At 51.4% G+C, this 16,845-nt stretch overlaps 1 protein-coding gene across 5 annotated transcripts in view; it reads left to right on the top strand.

The window, feature by feature from the left end:
• PFKFB4 (6-phosphofructo-2-kinase/fructose-2,6-biphosphatase 4) overlaps positions 1-9,190 on the top strand; it is a 32,644-nt gene extending 23,454 nt beyond the window's left edge. For 3 of the 5 annotated variants that reach the window (XM_052644034.1, XM_052644019.1, XM_052644051.1), the window contains 5 exons: positions 3,589-3,693; positions 5,134-5,263; positions 5,367-5,429; positions 6,539-6,696; positions 7,248-9,190. In XM_052644034.1, coding sequence (XP_052499994.1) covers positions 3,589-3,693; positions 5,134-5,263; positions 5,367-5,429; positions 6,539-6,696 — 456 coding nt within the window. In that variant the 3' untranslated portion in view covers positions 7,248-9,190. The remainder of the gene's footprint in view (positions 1-3,588; positions 3,694-5,133; positions 5,264-5,366; positions 5,430-6,538; positions 6,697-7,247) is intronic. The other 2 variants (XM_052644043.1, XM_052644026.1) reach the window with 1 other exon arrangement.
• Positions 9,191-16,845: the final 7,655 nt, after the last annotated feature.

Genomic DNA, 16,845 nt, shown 5'->3' with positions numbered 1-16,845 from the left:
GAATGTATTATTTCTGTTTGTTTCCATCTGCTTTTTTTTTCTTCATTACTGTAATTGGGCAGAGTATAACATCATGGTTTTATTTTTTTTAATCTGTTTAGCTCTTTTTTTAAAAATTGTTTTTAACATGTAGAGTATACATATGTGTGTATGTGCTGTGTTGCTTCAGTTGTGTCTGACTCTTTGTGTCCCTATGGACTGTAGCCTGCCAGACTCCTCTTTCCATGGGATTCTTCAGGCAAGAATGCTGGAATGGGTTGTCATTCCCTTCTCCATGTTTTAGCTCTTTAGCGTTGATGAACTCTTTAGAAAGAGTAAGCAATTTTTGGGACCCATTTTATAGGTTCTTTAATCCATTTTGTGGCTTTTCATCAGTTGTGGTTGGTGGAAGTTTTGGGAGGTTTCCAGCCCTGACTTCTTTCTCATGCAGCTAACAGCTCCCTGACTCAGGTGAGAGATCTGATATGTACCTTTCAGGGACATGAATGTGGCTGTAACACTTGGTGTTGCAGAGAAGCGTTGATTTTTCTTTTTTCTTCGGAGTTAATCTGATTATTTTCTTAGGTGCTCTGGATCCCCTTATTTATCTGTAGTTTGGAAACTAGTCTACTGATAATATCTGTGACCTGTTAGTCATCTTTTCACGGCTGTTCAGTTGTTCACTTGCTCAGTCAGGTCTGACTCTTTGCGACCCCGTGGATTGCAGCACGGCAGGCTTCCCTGTCCTTCATCATCTCCCAGAGCTTACTCAAACTCATGTCCATTGCGTGGGTGATGCCATCCAACCATCTCATCCTCTGTCATTTCCTTCTCCTGCCTTCAATTTTTCCCAGCATCAGGGTCTTTTCTAATGATCCTACCTTCAATCTTTCCCAGCATCAGGGTCTATTCTAATGAGTTGGCTGTTCACATCAGGTGGCCAGTGTATTGGAACTTTAGCTTCTGCTTCGGTCCTTCTAATGCATATTCAGGATTGATTTCCTTTAGGATTGACTGGTTTGACCTCCTTGCAGTCCAAGGGATTCTCAAGCGTCTTCTCCAACACCACAGTGCAAATTATCAATGCTTCCACGTTCAGCCTTCTATATGGTCCAACTCTCACACCCATACAGGACTACTGGAAAAACCATAGCTTTGTCTAGACTGACCTTTGTCAGCAAAGTGATGTCTCTGGTTTTTAATATGCTGTCTAGGTTTGTCATAACTTTTCTTCCAAGGAGCAAGCGTCTTTCAGCTTCATGGCTGCAGTCACCATTTGCAGTGATTTTGAAGCCCAAGAAAATAAAGGCTGTCACTGTTTCCATTGTTTCCCCATCTATTTGTCATGAAGTGATGGGACCAGATGCCATGATCTTTGTTTTTTTGTTTGTTGAGTGTTAAGTCAGCTTTTTCACTCTCCTCTTTCACCTTCATCAAGAGGCTCTTTAGTTCCTCTTTGGGGCCATGGCAATTAAAGCAGAGTCCTACCAACTGAACCTCCAAGGAAATGCCTAAACATTCATATTTCTAGCAACATTCTGTTCACGATGATATATGTTTTCCCTAGGACAATAGAGGCTTCTCTACTGTCCTTCAGTTCTTTCTGAGCCATCACCCTAATCATTTCTTTTGGCCACACCTGACTTGCAGGATCTTAGTTCCTTGATCAGAGATTGATCCTGGGCCCTCGGCAATGAGAACCGCCAGGGAATTCCTTCTAATAGTGCCCATCTTTTTACCAAATTTCTACTAGCTGCCAGCAATCCTTGACATTCCTTGGCTTATTGGTGCATCCCTCTAGTCCCTGTCCCCCCATCATGTGGCCTTCTTCCTGAGTGTGTCTCCCTGTGTCTTCACATGGTCTTCTTAAAAGGACACCAGTCATTGGACCTCATCTACTTGATTATATCTGCAAAGACAATTTCCAATAAGGTCACATTCGCAGTTCCCAGGGTCAAGGACTTTAGTGTGTCTTTTGGGAGAACACAGTCATCTCACAATGTAGTTTTGTATCTTTGTAAGAATTTTCCTATTTGATCTAAGTTTTCTTATTTCTTGGCAGTTTATTATTGTTCAGTCACTAAATCATGTCCGATTCTTTGTGGCCCCATGGCCTGCAGCATGCCAGGCTCCTCTGTCCTCCACTGTATCCCGGAGTTCGCTCAAACTCACGTTTGTTGAGTCAGAAGTGTTCATAACATTCCCTTATAGTCTCTTTTTGTCTCTATAAGCTTTTTAATAATATCCCTGTTTCATTCCTGGTTTAATAATTTGCACTGTCTTTTTTCCTGTCATCCCAGTAAGAGTTTTCTCTTATCTTTTCGAAGAACTAACTTTTGATTTTGTTGCTTTTCTCTATTCTCTGTTTTCTATTTCATGAATTTCTGTTTGAATTTGTACTGTGTTCTCCTGCCTGCTTTGGGCCTAGTTTGCTGTTTTTCCAGGATCTTAAGGTGGACGATTTAGATTAGTGATATGAGATCTTTCTTTTTTGATATAGGCATTTACAGATATAAATTTTCCCCTTTATATTTCCTTTTTGATAGACGACTTTGCCCCAGGGCCTTGTCTAGGGGAAAAAACAAACACACACACACCATAAAACATTTGCTTTTTATTACAGGCGTTTAATTGCTTCCTCTCTAGACATAGCCTGTGTGCTGGGTCTTGGCTTGAGCCCTGGAAGACTGACACCAGTCAGACCACAGATTTTCCTGGGCTCTTTGGTTTTGTTTTAAAATGGCATTTGTACAGGATACTTTATGCTGCGCGTGTGTGTACAGCCTGAGTGACGCAAGTGAGATCTTACTTTATACCTTATACAGTAGTCCGTCTTGTCAAGGCTATGGTTTTTCCTGTGGTCATGTATGGATGTGAGAGTTGGACTGTGAAGAAGGCTGAGTGCTGAAGAATTGATGCTTTTGAACTGTGGTGTTGGAGAAGACTCTTGAGGGGCCCTTGGACTGCAAAGAGATGCAACCAGTCCATCCTAAAGGAAATCAGTCCTGGGTGTTCTTTGGAAGGAATGATGCTAAAGCTGAAACTCCAGTACTTTGGCCACCTCATGTGAAGAGTTGACTCATTGGAAAAGACTCTGATGCTGGGAGGGATTGGGGGCAGGAGGAGAAGCAGATGACAGAGGATGAGATGGCTGGATGGCATCACTGACTCAATGGACGTGAGTCTGAGTGAACTCCGGGAGTTGGTGATGGACAGGGAGGCCTGGCGTGCTGCGATTCATGGGGTCACAAAGAGTGGGACACGACTGAGCGACTGAACTGAACTGAACTGACAGTAGTCCGTGTGTTGGTGTAGCATTTCTAGAGCACAGAAAACCAAAGACGCTTTAGAAAAGACACCTAGTTAACATTTCTGTGTGTATTTTTATGGCAGAAACTGGCTGGCTGGGTGTATGATGGGTGGGTTGAAAAGACTCATGACAGCTATTTCCAAGTGCAAGAGTGCCCCCTGCTTAGTGTTCCCAGGGGGCCTACTCTTCCCAGCTGGGTTCTAACCTCCAGGCCAGGAAGCCCCCGTGGCCCAGGAAATGCCCTTCCCCGACCCCCCGGGCCTGGAGTGGGCGCTGTGATGACTGTGGTGTCTCCCTAGGGCGTCTGTGAGGAAATGACCTACGAGGAGATTCAGGACCATTATCCACTGGAGTTTGCCCTGCGAGACCAAGACAAGTACCGGTACCGGTACCCCAAGGGGGAGGTAGGTGGGATTTGGGGGCTTAGTCCCTGCCACCTGCTGCCTGCCTGTGGCCCAGGGTCCTGAGGGGCAGTGCAGTGGCTGCGTGGGCAGCAGGAGGGGCCTGGCCTCAGAGGTCGGCCACCTGGGTGTGTGTGGTCTCCATCACTTCCCAGCTGTGGCCCAGGCTGCAGGCCCTGCCTTGGGTGGGGGATGGCGAGTGCTGCCCCCGTCTTTGCTCTCCCTTCATGGGCTGACTCCATCCTCCCTGCTGCTCCAGACACCACCCCCAGCCCTGAATCCAGACCAAGGGGTTCCCCTTCCCCACATGAGTCGTGGCCACCACAAGTCACCTCCCCTGTAACCTCCCCTCAGACTGGCTCTTGCCGCAGCCCAGGTCTTGGGTAGAAACAGCGTCACCTGGGACTTGTGTGTCTTCCACTGCTCGGAGGTGACCTGGGGCAGTGGCCAAACAAAAGCACCTCCCACAGACACAGCTCTGCGTGTACACGCATCTGTATACCCATGCAGGAGCCCCTGGGTGTACACGCATCCGCGTACTCATGCAGGAGCCTCTGGTCCAAATGCCGGGCTGTGCTGTTCTTGGGGACAGGACAGCTCTGGGTAGCATCAATGTTTCCCCACATCATACTGTGAGGCAGAGCCCAAATTTAGAAGCACCCAGATAACAGTGGGGTGTAAAAGAAACAGAGTAGCTAACTGCTCAGAGGATAGGGCAGGGTAGGGCATGGGGAGGAACCGGTAGGGAAGATAGTTGCCAAAAGAATCAATCTAGGATTTCCCTCAGAAACCCTGGGCACCCACACACATCAGGTTGGTGTTATTCTAGATCAAAGCATGAGCACAACGCAGCTCCAAGCTTGAGGCCTTTATTCCCCCCCACCGTAAAGACTGCTCACTCTGTGCAAACAGGGGTGAACCCCCAGGGCTGGGTCTCCTAGTGTAAAGCTCTGAACCTTCCAGGCCCCAAGGTTGGTCCATGGGCTCCCTCACGGCACCTGGGAGGTGTACTGGGCTGTAAGGGTCTTACCTGGGAGCTCAGGTGTGCTGACAGATTGCACTGTGGGAAGTTTGAGGGCTTTCTTTCCCCTGCCTCCAAGGCTCATTCTTTGCACATCATGTGCTGTGGGCAGCCAGGGAGCAGTCTTTTCCACCAGTCATCAGTGGCCAGCATGTGAATTCCAGCAGCTGAGGGTTCAGTGAACGGCGCAGAGTAGGCAGGGAGGTGATCCCTTGGATGCAGCCTGAACCCCAGCCCTGCCCTCTTGATCCTACTGGGACCAGGCCCTGGGATTGGGGAGGTGATCCCTTTGTCAGACTGCCAGTCCTCCCCAACCTTCCAGAGGGGTGAGGCGTTCCAGGAGAAGGTAGCCCCCACCCCAGGTCGTGTCCATGCCTATGCCCGGAGCTGGGCTGAGGGACGCCTCCCGCTTGCCCTTACAGTCCTATGAGGACCTAGTCCAGCGACTCGAGCCTGTCATCATGGAGCTGGAGCGGCAAGAGAACGTGCTGGTCATCTGCCACCAGGCTGTGATGCGCTGCCTCCTGGCCTACTTCCTTGACAAGGCTGCAGGTGTGGATGCAAACCCCACTGGGGGAGGTGGGGTGTGTGAGAGATCGCGGAGGACTGTCACCTGGTCCTCTCCGGTGCCAGCCCTCCCTGCCTGTGTCCACAGAGCAGCTGCCCTACCTCAAGTGTCCGCTGCACACGGTCCTGAAGCTGACCCCCGTGGCTTACGGTAAGGGAGCTTCCCGCACGCTGACCTGGTGACCAGCCTGGCTCTCTACACGGTTCCTTGACTGTCTGCAAACCCCTCCCTTCAAAATTCTATTAGAAGCTCATTCCTCCTGCCGCCACCCCACCACCTTTCCCGTTTGCTTTTTGTTTTCTATATATCACAAATAATGCTTTTAATTATTTCGATTCTTATAGCACGGGCATAACAGAAACTGCCAAGTCCGTGTTTTTGTTTAGTCACTAAATCCTGTCTGACTCCTGTGATCCCATGGACTGTAGCCCACCAGGCTCTGCTGTCCGTGGGATTTCCTAGGCAAGATCCAGTTTGCTATTTTTTTTTCCCTTTGAAGGATAACACCCCAGTTTGCTTTTCAATTTTTTTGTTTCGATTTCTGTGGCCCCCTGGTGATCTTTTCCTTAACCATCACCCACCCACAGGAAGGCCTTTTCTACTGATTTTTCTAGAATCCCCCACAAAGCCCCATGGCACCTAGCACCTGAACCTTAGACTATGTGCCCCTGCCTTGGGCTCTGCCAGCAGAGGCTTCAGGCGGCTTCCTAACCTCCTCGGTCTCGATTTTTCCCCTTTAGCACTGGGAGAGGCACTCCCATACGTGGTTGGGTCCTTGGGGCAATAATTGCAAAGCTCAGTGGTAGCCAATGTCATTATAATGTGTGTTAATCCCCTCGTCCCCCTTTGCACTGAGCGCCTGGTACCATGGTGATTTGGCCTCATGTGTGCGACGGGGCTGGGTATGGTGGTTTGGGGGCCCTGAGGACTGTGCATGATGACCCCTCACTGAGCTCAGCTTGTTGCTCCTTGGACTGTCCTCAGCCCCCGAGGTAGGCTTCTTGTCCTCAGCGTGGCGCTGCCTGGTGCCTGGGCTCCTCGCTGAGCCCGTGCTGGGCAGTGGCATGGAGCCTTGGGCCTGACAAGGTGCCTCATCCTTCCCCAGGGGGCATCTAGAAATGCCTAAGGTGGGAGGTCTGGGGTGAGGCTGAGGCTGTGCTCGGTCCCCAGCACCCCAAGCTGCCTCCTGGGGGAAGCTTCTACCTGTGGCCTAGCTGCCTTTCAGGAGGGGAAATGGGTGTGCGTCTTCCCTTTGACAGGTTGTAAAGTGGAGTCCATATTCCTGAATGTGGCAGCCGTGAACACACACCGAGACAGGCCTCAGGTAGCAGCGGGGTCACTGCTGGGGTGGTGGGCATGTTCCTGGGGGTCCAGACAGAGCCAGCGCCACGGCCAGGCCCAGCTGGGGGCCTCCTGAGTGAGCTTGAGTTCTCTGTTGGTTTTGGCGGGGGCGGTAGTGGTTTCAGGACATGCAGGGAGCCCGGGGCCCCAGCTCTCAAGGGACAGATCAGCTGCAGACCAAGAGATGCCTACAGGCTGCTGGGCCCATATCTGACATCTGCCCACTGACACAGCCAGGAGGAGGGCATCCCCAGCAGCTGGTCCCCTTCCTGCCCCTCTGATGAGGATATAATCCCCAGCTAGGTGTTTCTCCCCACCTGACCCAGACCTGAGGCAGGAGGAGGGGGTGGCCTCTTTCTGAGTAACCATTGACCTGCCTGCAAGGAGCAAGTGGTAACTGGAGGTGCCCTCCCCCTCCCACCTTTGTTCTGGTGTCTGTCCATCCACCATGTGCCAAGTGACTCTTGACCCCCAGCTCTTAGGGAAGGCTGGGCTGTAAGTCCTGCAGCTGGGGCTCCTCAGGGTGAGAATGTGAGTCCAGCAGCTGCAGTGATGAGCAGAGCAGACAGCAGTGTCTGTCTCTTCTTGGCACAGGGTCAGTGCTCTTGTGTGTCTATTTTTGTGCAGAATGTAGACATCTCTCGGCCTCCGGAGGAAGCCCTCGTCACGGTCCCAGCTCACCAGTGACCATATCTTGTCCACTGTGAACCCCGGGCCGGCGTTGATCCCTGTGGACAGCGGTCATTCCAGGCCCACTGGTCTGTGTGACAGTCACTGCCCAGGAAACGCCCTCAGAGCCATGATTGGCTGGTGGCACCCAGAAGCCCCTCCCCAGCCCACCTGTTTCCTTGTTGGCAGCCACAGGGCTGTATACGTGGTGTCTGACCTGCTGCTGAGCATTGCTCGCCTGACCGCGTCTGCCCCCTGGCCGGTGAGAGGGCTCCCACATCTGCTCCTCCTGTTCTCTCTCACCGGCTGGGGGGCCTTGTGAAGCACGAAACCCCAAAAATGTGAAATGGAAAGCACTTGCTGTGATGTTTTCAGCCACCGAGGCTGCGGCACCTGGGTGGACCTGGGGACCCTGCCAAGGTTCTGCTGCCCTCTCTGCAGCCACTTCTGGAGCCAGAGGCAAGATCTTCAGGGAATCCTGAGCTGCTTCTGCCTCAGTCAGCGGGAGTAAACCCTCTCCAGCCCACTCTGCCAGGAGCTGAAGAGCCTCTACCACGGCAGGCAGCCCCCTCCACGGGCTAGACCCTGGGGTCCGTGCGTCTGCATTGGCAGATGCTTGGGAAAGCAATATGTTCACTTCTGCATGTGGGGATCCCCAGAAACACACAGGGAGGGGGGCATTGGCGGTCACCCTTTCCCAATGATGCCTACACTGGAATACTTTAGGAGCCGGTGGCCAAGGCCACCCCTGCCCCAACTGCCCTCATGGTGCAACATGTAAGCTGGTGCAACACAGAAAGACATAAGGACAGAGCTGTTGTACGCATCCCCCTTCCCAGTGCTCGAGGGAGAGGCTGCCCTCTTCCGCTCCCAGCTGTGCCACTGGCTACCTCGACTGCTGCTGCCGGCGTCCATGCACGCATATACACTGGTGGCCACACCTGCCTTTGCTGTGAAGGATTTGAAAAGCCTGTCCTGGCGTTCGTTGACTTCCACCTGGGGCATGAAGCCTGGGAAAGGCAGGAGCCGGAGTCAGCCCCTGGCCTGGGAGGATTTTCCCAGCCCCGTCATCACTTTTGATTCTTGTACTAAACACCCTGATGAAAACGACCTTGGGAAGCCTGCCGTCATGCCCCTGAGTTCTCTGGGGCCCAGAGAGGTGGGCTGGGCAGTAGATTCCAGCTCCATTTTATGGCTGGGAGAACAGACTAGCCAGCACCTTGTGAGGCTGGGTGAGAACGTGTGTGGATTTGTGGTTGGATGTGCTGCTGTCCATGGGTGGTGGTCCTGGGTGAAGTCAGGCCCCAGGATCCCGTGACCCTGGCCTGGGCTGAGGGCCTCAAGTGCCGCAGCAGCTCTGGCCAAACCCGGGTGGGAGACGCCCAGGACCGGGCTGTGGCCGGATGTTCCGTCGGAGCCCCGAGCTCCTTAGACCTGGGGCCAGTGGGCCACACTGCTGCCTCTGGGACTCGGGGACTGCAGCCTTTGCTTCTGTGGCCGCCAGAGTCTTGGTGACTTCCGGCCATGCTTACTTGTTGCCCATAGTGGGTCCCTTTGGTCAGTGGCATGAGCATCTAGATGTCACCGCCTCTCCAGGACCTCAGGCTCACTGAGGTGAAACCAGCGAGGCCTCTTCTCTCTGTTCAGAGGGCCACCAGGGCCAAATGTGTCACAGGACTGGGACGGGGCAGAGGGAGGTCTGGGATCCCAGCAGGGGCTCACCCCAAGCCGGCTCTCTGCCTGGGCAGCATCCACTGGCTGGGTGCCCACTTACAGCCGGGACGGTCCACGTGGTCCTGTTGCAGACGTTTTTCCTCCTTGTCCTGGAACGGAAGTTGTTGGAACTCAGCCACTCGTCACACTGTGTCCAACATTTTCTGCAATAAATACTTTAAAAAAAAAAGAACACTCCTAATGTTGTGTCTTGTGCCCAGGTCTCCCTTGGTGAGGTATTCTTTCCAGCAGCTTACAGACCCCCATGCTGTGTTCTCTCCCAGAAAGTCTGGGTGGGACCCTTCGTCCAGCTCCCACTGCCATGCCTACCCATCCCGGAAGCAGAAACTGTTCTGCCCTGGAATGAGCCCTGGGCAGGGCCCGAGTTTTCTCTGGGCCGACCTGGGTTGCTGGGCCCTCACCACTGGGTGAGAAACAGACATAGTGGGGATCTGGGGTCCCTAGAAATGTGGATCCCTGATACCGGCATCCTTGGGGAGGGGTCGAGGATGGAGGGGGTACACAAGGCTGTGGATGGAGCGTGTTGGCTGATTCTCTGGTATGCTTTGTTGCTTCTGGCCTGGGGAAGATGGTGACAAGGGGTACCCTTTCCTCTGCCTCAGAATTTTTCACCCTTGTGCAATAAAAAAAATTTTTTTTTTCAGATTTTTGGCAGAGTAGGGAAAAATTTTTTTTTTATGGGAGTATAGTTGATTTACGTGTTTCAGGTGTACAGCGTAGTGACTCAAGCATATATTCGTTCTCCTCATGTTCTTTTCTCATTTAGGTTATTACAGAGTGTTGAGAAGAGTTCCCTGTGAACTACAGCAGGTCCTCGTTACCTATTTCATATATGAAGTGAAGTCGCTCAGTCTGACTCTTTGTGACCCCATGGACTGTAGCCTATCAGGCTCCTCTGTCCATGGGATTTTCCAGGCAAGAGTGCTGGAGTGAATTGCCATTTCCTTCTCCAGGGGATCTGCCCGACCCAGGATTCCTGGGTCGATTTTATATATGGTGCATGTTAATCCCAAGTTTCTAATTTATCCTTCTCTGGAGACTCCAGTTCAATTCCTGGGTTGGGAATATACACTGGAGAAGGGATAGGCTACCCACTCCAGTATTCTTAGGCTTCCTTGTGGCTCAGCTGGTAAAGAATCCACCTGCAATGTGGGAGACCTGGGTTCAATCCCTGGGTTGGGAAGATCCCCTGGAGAAGGGCAAGGCCACTCACTCCAATATTGTGGCCTGGAGAAGTCCATGGACTATATAGTCTGTGAGTGGGGTCCAGACACGACTGAGTGACTTTCATTTTATTTATTTATATGCCTTCTGCCCCGGGGCTGGGGTGTTGGCAGCTTGGTTCCTCCAGGGACATGATAAAGCTGGGTGTGGCTGGGTGTCCCCATGTGCCTCTCCTAGTGTGTCAGGGCAGAGGGTGCCTGTGTCACAACAGATGACGGGAACTAGGCTCAGAGTGATGTCAGCTATGACCATCTTCCTGATATGTGAGGTTACTGTCCTCACCTTGTCCCTGGGCATAGAGTTCCTGGAGTGGATACCTGACCTCCTTGATACCTGACCTCCTTGATACCTGACCTCCTTGAAGGGTTCCTAGCACTTTTTAAAAGTTTTTATTGAATTTCTTACAATATTGCTTTTGTTTTATTCTTTGTTGTTTTTTTTTTTGGCCGCAAGGTATGTGGGAATCTTAGCTCCCAGACCAGGGATCGAACCTGCATCGAACCTGCATTTTCCAACATAGGAGGCGAAGTCTTACACTGGGCCACCAGGGAAGTCCCCTTCCTAGCACTTTTTGAAGAAGGTTTTGAAAATTTTTAACAGCAAAGCAACCACAGAAGAAATGAAATATAACACTACCAGAATTTTAATGCAGGTCTACTATTCTACCACACACACACACCCAATTTAGAAATAGCGATGATATATGGTTATGCTGAAGAATATTAAGATAGGATCAGAGGGTATTTGGATAGAAATGTTACACAGATTTCAACAACATTTGAATTATTTTTATAATTGGCTTATATATTATACATTAATAATATATAAATATCACCTTTAAGGTGAGTGTTGCCATGTTTGGTTTAGACCAGTCACTGTTCATTCCCTGAGGCCGGGCACATTTGTTGTTTAAGCAAAAATTGTTTCATTAGAAGTGGAAAATGGCTTTGTGGTGGACCAAAAGTGGTGTCTGCCAAACCCTGGCTAATGGCCACAGGTCTCTTTGGGAAGGCTTGTGAGGAAAGTGGTGGCATGAAGCTGGGCTGTTGTCACAGGGCCCACCTTAACGGGCACCCACCTGCTTCCTTAAAGGACCTCTGGGTTTGTGAACTGACCTGATCTGGAAAATTCGTGAGAGATCCTCTCCTCCGCAGTTAGGTTTCTGGTTATCAGACCTCTGGTTCTCTTGTCATACACATCCAGTAGGATTCTACTGGCTTCCCCTCTGTGGTCCTAGGGGGTCTGTTGATCCTGGCCAAAGGCAGGTGTTGTAGATCGAGATGAAGTCATGCTGGAGTAGGCTGTGACCCTAAACCAAAATTCCCTAGCACCTTCAGAGACAGCATGGGTCCTACTGAAATCTTGGCTTAAACGTCCAGCCTCCACAACTATGAGACAGTAAGTTTCTGTGGTTGGAGCCACTCAGAGTCTAGTACTTTGTTATAGCTGCCCTAGCGAATGGAAACTTTTCAGCAATGAACTTCCCAAAGCCTAGATGAAGCGAGTATCTCCTGGGTCCTCTCCAGGGACTCAGGGAAAAGGTGAGTTGTCCTGGATCAATTCAGTCCAACATTTATTTTGAATGAATGTGTGAATCTTTCTGAAGCTTTGGATTCTTTACATTATACCAGGAAGCAACTGTCATCTCAACTGCATTTAGTGAGACCCAGGTTTCATTTCAGTCAAGCAACCAGACTTGCAGAACAACCTCCAGTAGCTTATGCTAGCACATTGAATCCCAAGTTCCGGGTAAGATCACCTATATTGATAAATTCTGCCCTTTCTAGGATGGCTACGTAAAGTCTCTGCCCACATAAAGTCTGTACATTTTAGCTAATGTAAAATACCGAAGTCTTAAGATTCCTTTGATACCTAAGCCATCCCCTGGGTTTGACTTTGTAATAAGGTCTCCACACATGCTGGAATCCATCTCTAATTTAAGGAGTTAGGGAGAGGGGCTTGAGAAGACTAGACTCCCCTTGCAAAGAAACGACCTCATGAGGTGTCAGGGGAGGACACCTTGGTTAGGTGGGTAAGGGACATGGAGAAGGGGTGAAAGTTGGTGGCAATCTGATTCCTCTGATTCTTTCATATGCATCTTCATCTCACTTAATTCATCAACTTGGCACATAAAGTACCTGCCATGTACTAAGCAGTAGGAATATGGCAGTAAGTGAAAGTGTTAGTCGCTCAGTCGTGTCTGACTCTTTGCGACCCCATGGACTGTAGCCCGCCAGGCTCCTCGGTCCATGGGATTCTCCAGGCAAGAATACTGGAGTGGGTTGCCATTTCCTTCTCCAGGGGATCTTTCCAACCTGGGTCTCCTGCGTTGTGGACAGATTCTTTACCATCTGAGCCGCCAGGGAAGCCCCACAGGGGCAAACTCCCTGCCTCACAATGCTGACTTTCTGGTGTTGGGAGACGCAGCAAAGAGATGAGTAAAGATACACTGCATCAGGACGTCCCTGGCAGTTCAGGGGTTAAGGCTCCATGCTGCCAGTGTGAGGGGTGGGGGTTTGATCCCTGGTCAGTGAACTAGGGTCCCACATAACACGGGGTGCAGTGAACAGATTAAAAACAGAGAACGAGGTAGTAGAGGGTGCTGGGACAGAGCGGAGGGCTTGGGACAGGGTTATAAGGATGTAAGAAGGCCTCACCGAGAAGGCAGTCAATGTCCTGAATGTATTAAGTACATTTTCGCCTTACGACATTTTCAGCTTACAGGGGGTTTATCAGGACGTAGCCCTGTCTTAAGTCGGGGAAGACCTGTCCCACGCTGGCAATGATGGCTGTTCTAGTTTTGTCTCAGCCGGCCAGGGCTGCCGAAACCTCTCCCTGCATCCTGGCTGGATTTCCACTGCCTCTGGCTCCAGCCAGGCAAACGTCCAGTCCTGATGCACCCCCATTTCCCTGGTCACCTGCTGACAGCTTTATCAGGTGGAAGAAACTGTGGAATTTCTGAAAAGGGACGTGTGTTCCTCCGAAGGTGCAGGAGGACAAGACAGAGAGGTCATGCCCACATCACAGTTCTCCTCTGGCAGACACTGCAGGCTGCTCCCCAGCTGCCAGGACCCCCACCACAGCAGAGGCTCTGCTGTCCTGCTGCTGGTCACCAGCCCTCTGAGCATGCCTCAGGGAAGGGACCTCTGACTCCAGGGAAGGGACACCTGACCCCAGGAGGGTACGTCTGATTGGCTGGACAAAGGGAGCTGAAACGTAGGTCTGGCATTTCTGCCTTCTGATATGGAGGAAGCCGGGGGGCAGGTGCTGGTGAAGAGGAACAGCGTGGGCCCTGGGCTGTGCTCCGCCTAGCTCTCACGCTCCTGGCGTGACAGTCCTGTAGAGCACGGGCTTTCTGGGCATCACTGGGTATTGCTCTGGCCCCAGGCAGAGTTCCCATATATAGTGTGTCTGCCACCCTCTGTGTGTAAAAGTTCCAGCAGAAAATAGTCATTCTTTTCTTTTTTTTTTTAATGTTTATTTATTTTTGGCTGCGCTGGGTCTTCGTTGCTGTCCAGGGGTTTTCTTTCATTGTGGCGAATGTGGGCTACTTTCTAGTTGCAGTGCACAGGCTTCTCATTGTGATGGCTTTTCTTGTTGCAGAACATGGGCTCCAGGGCACATGAGCTTCAGTAGTTGCAGTACACAGGCTTGGTTGCCCCACTGCATGTGGAATCGTCCCAGACCAGGGATTGAATCCATGTACCCTGCATTGGCAGGCAGATTCTTAACCACGGGACCACCAGGGGAGTTCCTTTTATTAGAAAGAATTATTTATTTGGCTGTGCTGGGTCTGAGTTGCAGCACGTGGAATCTGGTTCCCTGACCAGGGATTGAACCCAAGCCCCCTGCATTGTGAGCATGGGATCCCAGACACAGGACCACCAGGGAAGATCTCAGGAAATAGTCATTCTTAACAACGCACATTAGAAGAGAGCTCACTAAAAGGGCCCTTTACAGAGCTGTGGGTGGATCTGGGTGACAGCACTCAGGGCTAGCATCACCGGGAGCCCTTTCCATCCCTAGGCCATGTGGACTGAAGAAAAATGCGCAACCTGAAAGTTGTGAGTTAAATTGTATTTGGGGACCTCAATGAAGACAAAAGCCCAGAAGACAGCGTCTCAGAAACCGCTGAGGAGTTGCTCTGAAGACATAAGGGAGGAACCAGGATATACAGGCATATTTTGCTAGCAAAAACGAAAACATGTAGATTACTATCACAAAGAACCGACACTTCAAATGAATGATTCCAGCCCTGGTTTTTCTATGTAAGGGAAGATGCAAGGACTGGGTTCATTGGAATTATTCCTTAGATATGCATCTTCACTCTCCAGAGTCAGTGTCCAGAGCACAGAAGGCTTCTTGATTTTTTCATCCCGAGTTCTCCGCAGATGCACCGTCCATGGTCTGCTGCGGTAGCTAATGGCTAGATTCCTGTAGAACTGGGATGAAAGTAGAAGTGTTCATTGCTCAGTTGCATCTGACTCTGTGACCCCAAGGACCTTAGCCCCACCTTGTCCATGGGATTCTCCAGACAAGAATACTGGAGTGGGTTGCCATTCCCTTCTCCAAGAGATCTTCCTGATCCAGGGATCAAACTCTGATCTCCTGCATTACAGGCAGATTCTTTACCATCTGAGCCACCAGGGAAGAAGGAAAGAGAACTGAGATAGTGGGCAACATTCTTCACAGGAGAGTTGGGTAATGTTTCCTGTCCACAGCCTGCACGGTCAAGGCTAAGGAGGGGCAGGGGGACTGGAACCTGGTGGGAACCCCCCTTTCCCACTGGCCCCTGACCTTCTGTTCAGTTGCTATGAGCTGCATTACAGAGGGGTCTCTTCAATCAGTCCCTCCCTGGGGCTCTCAAGATAAAATCTCCGTCTCTCAGCATATGGCTCTGAATGGAAGGAGGCGGGAGCTGTAGCTGAGGGAGTGGGGTGGAGGGGTGTCAGATTGCACCCCTCCAGGAGCTTTCAGGAAGGATTAGCGAAGGAAAAGCCCCACTCATGTACTTTCCTCCCACCTTCTGACCACCTGCAGCTGTCTTCTGTTGACTCTAGAGGAAGGGAGAGAGAAAGAGGGAGCCCCAGGACAGGGTAGGGTAGAGGAAGGGTGTAGAGGGGAGAGAAGACAGGCTCACTGGCAGAGCTAGATGCCCCAACCTGGATAGTGCCGGGGCAGTGAGGGTGGGGCGAGCGCAAACCCGAGAGGACTGTGGGTGCTGTCAGCCCACCCTCTGGGGAGTGATTTCTGGGCTGACGCTCAGGGGAAAGTGGTCCATGGGCTAAAGGAGATCCTTCATTTCCTTTTCCAGTTGTTATCAAGCACCTGCTGTGTGCATGGCCCTGTGCTGATAACAAGACATAGTCCTTAGCCCCCAAAGTAGCAGAAGACACCCACATAACCCAAGGTGTGGTGCTGGGCTGGGGGTCACAAGGGCTGTGGGAACACCTAGGGGAGTCCTAACCCAGACTTGGCATCTCCAGAGTCTTCTTAGAGGAGGAGCTGTTTAGGCTGGGAGCCAGGGAGGGTGGGGGAATGTGCATGGTGGATGCAGAGAGCAAGGAGGCACACGGAGCCCCAGTCAGTGCAGGAACTGAAATCGGGACTTTGTCTTTAAGAGCTGCGGGCTTCCCAGGTGGCTCAGTGGTAAAGAATCCACCTGCCAATGCAGGAGACCTGGGTTCGATCCCTGGGTTGGGAAGATCCCCTAGAGAATAAAATGGCAACCCACTCCAGTATCCTAGCCTGGGAAATCCCATGGACAGAGGAGCTTGAGGGGCTACAGTCCATGGGGTCACAAAGTCAGACACAGCCGAGTGACTAACACTTGCACATGGTCAAGCTAGGTCCACAAATGAGTGTTTTTTTTTTTTAATTTATTTTTGGCTGTTCGGGGTCTTCGTTGCCATGCAGGCGTTTCTCTCACTGTGGAGAGAAGGGGCTGCTCTCTAGTTCTAGCACTCATTGTTGTGGAGTGGGCTTCCCTGCTGGCTCAGACTGGAAAGAATCTGCCTGCGATGCAGGTGGGTCCAGCATGGATCCATGCGTCGGGAAGGTCCCCTGGAGGAGGGCATGACAACCCACTCCAGTATTCTTGCCTGGAGAATTCTATGGACAGAGGAGCCTGACAGGGTCGCAAACAAGTCGGACACGACTGAGCGACTCACACGTCTCACTTTTCAGTCTTGTGGACCACGGGCTCTAGAGCACAGGCCCAGTAGCTGTAGAGCCTGGGCTTAGCTGCTCCGCAGCATGTGAGATCTTCCCAGATCCGGGATCAGACTGCTGTCTCCCGCATCGCAGTGGCTTCTTTACTGCCGAGCCACCAGGGAAGCCCCTCCGCAAAGTGTTTTCAAAGGCCAGGTGAAGGTCAGAATCGCAGGATATGTGATCAGCACACGTGCAGCTCGGATTGATGGATGGTGAGGTAACAGGGTGGCCTCACAGCTGTTAACCATCCTGGGGCTACCTGGGCCTGACCATCAAGTGGTTACTTTCTTCCATTTGGTGGTAGTTTTAGCAACTATAAAACAGCTCAGGAAATGTGGATCACATAGTATTATCTAGGTGCCTCTGAGAGGAGCGACGCAGCGGA

This window comes from Budorcas taxicolor, chromosome 1 (genome assembly GCF_023091745.1).
Source record: "Budorcas taxicolor isolate Tak-1 chromosome 1, Takin1.1, whole genome shotgun sequence".
NCBI lineage: Eukaryota > Metazoa > Chordata > Mammalia > Artiodactyla > Bovidae > Budorcas > Budorcas taxicolor.
Note: the sequence above shows the minus strand (reverse complement) of the source record. Positions and strands in the feature narration are given on the sequence as shown.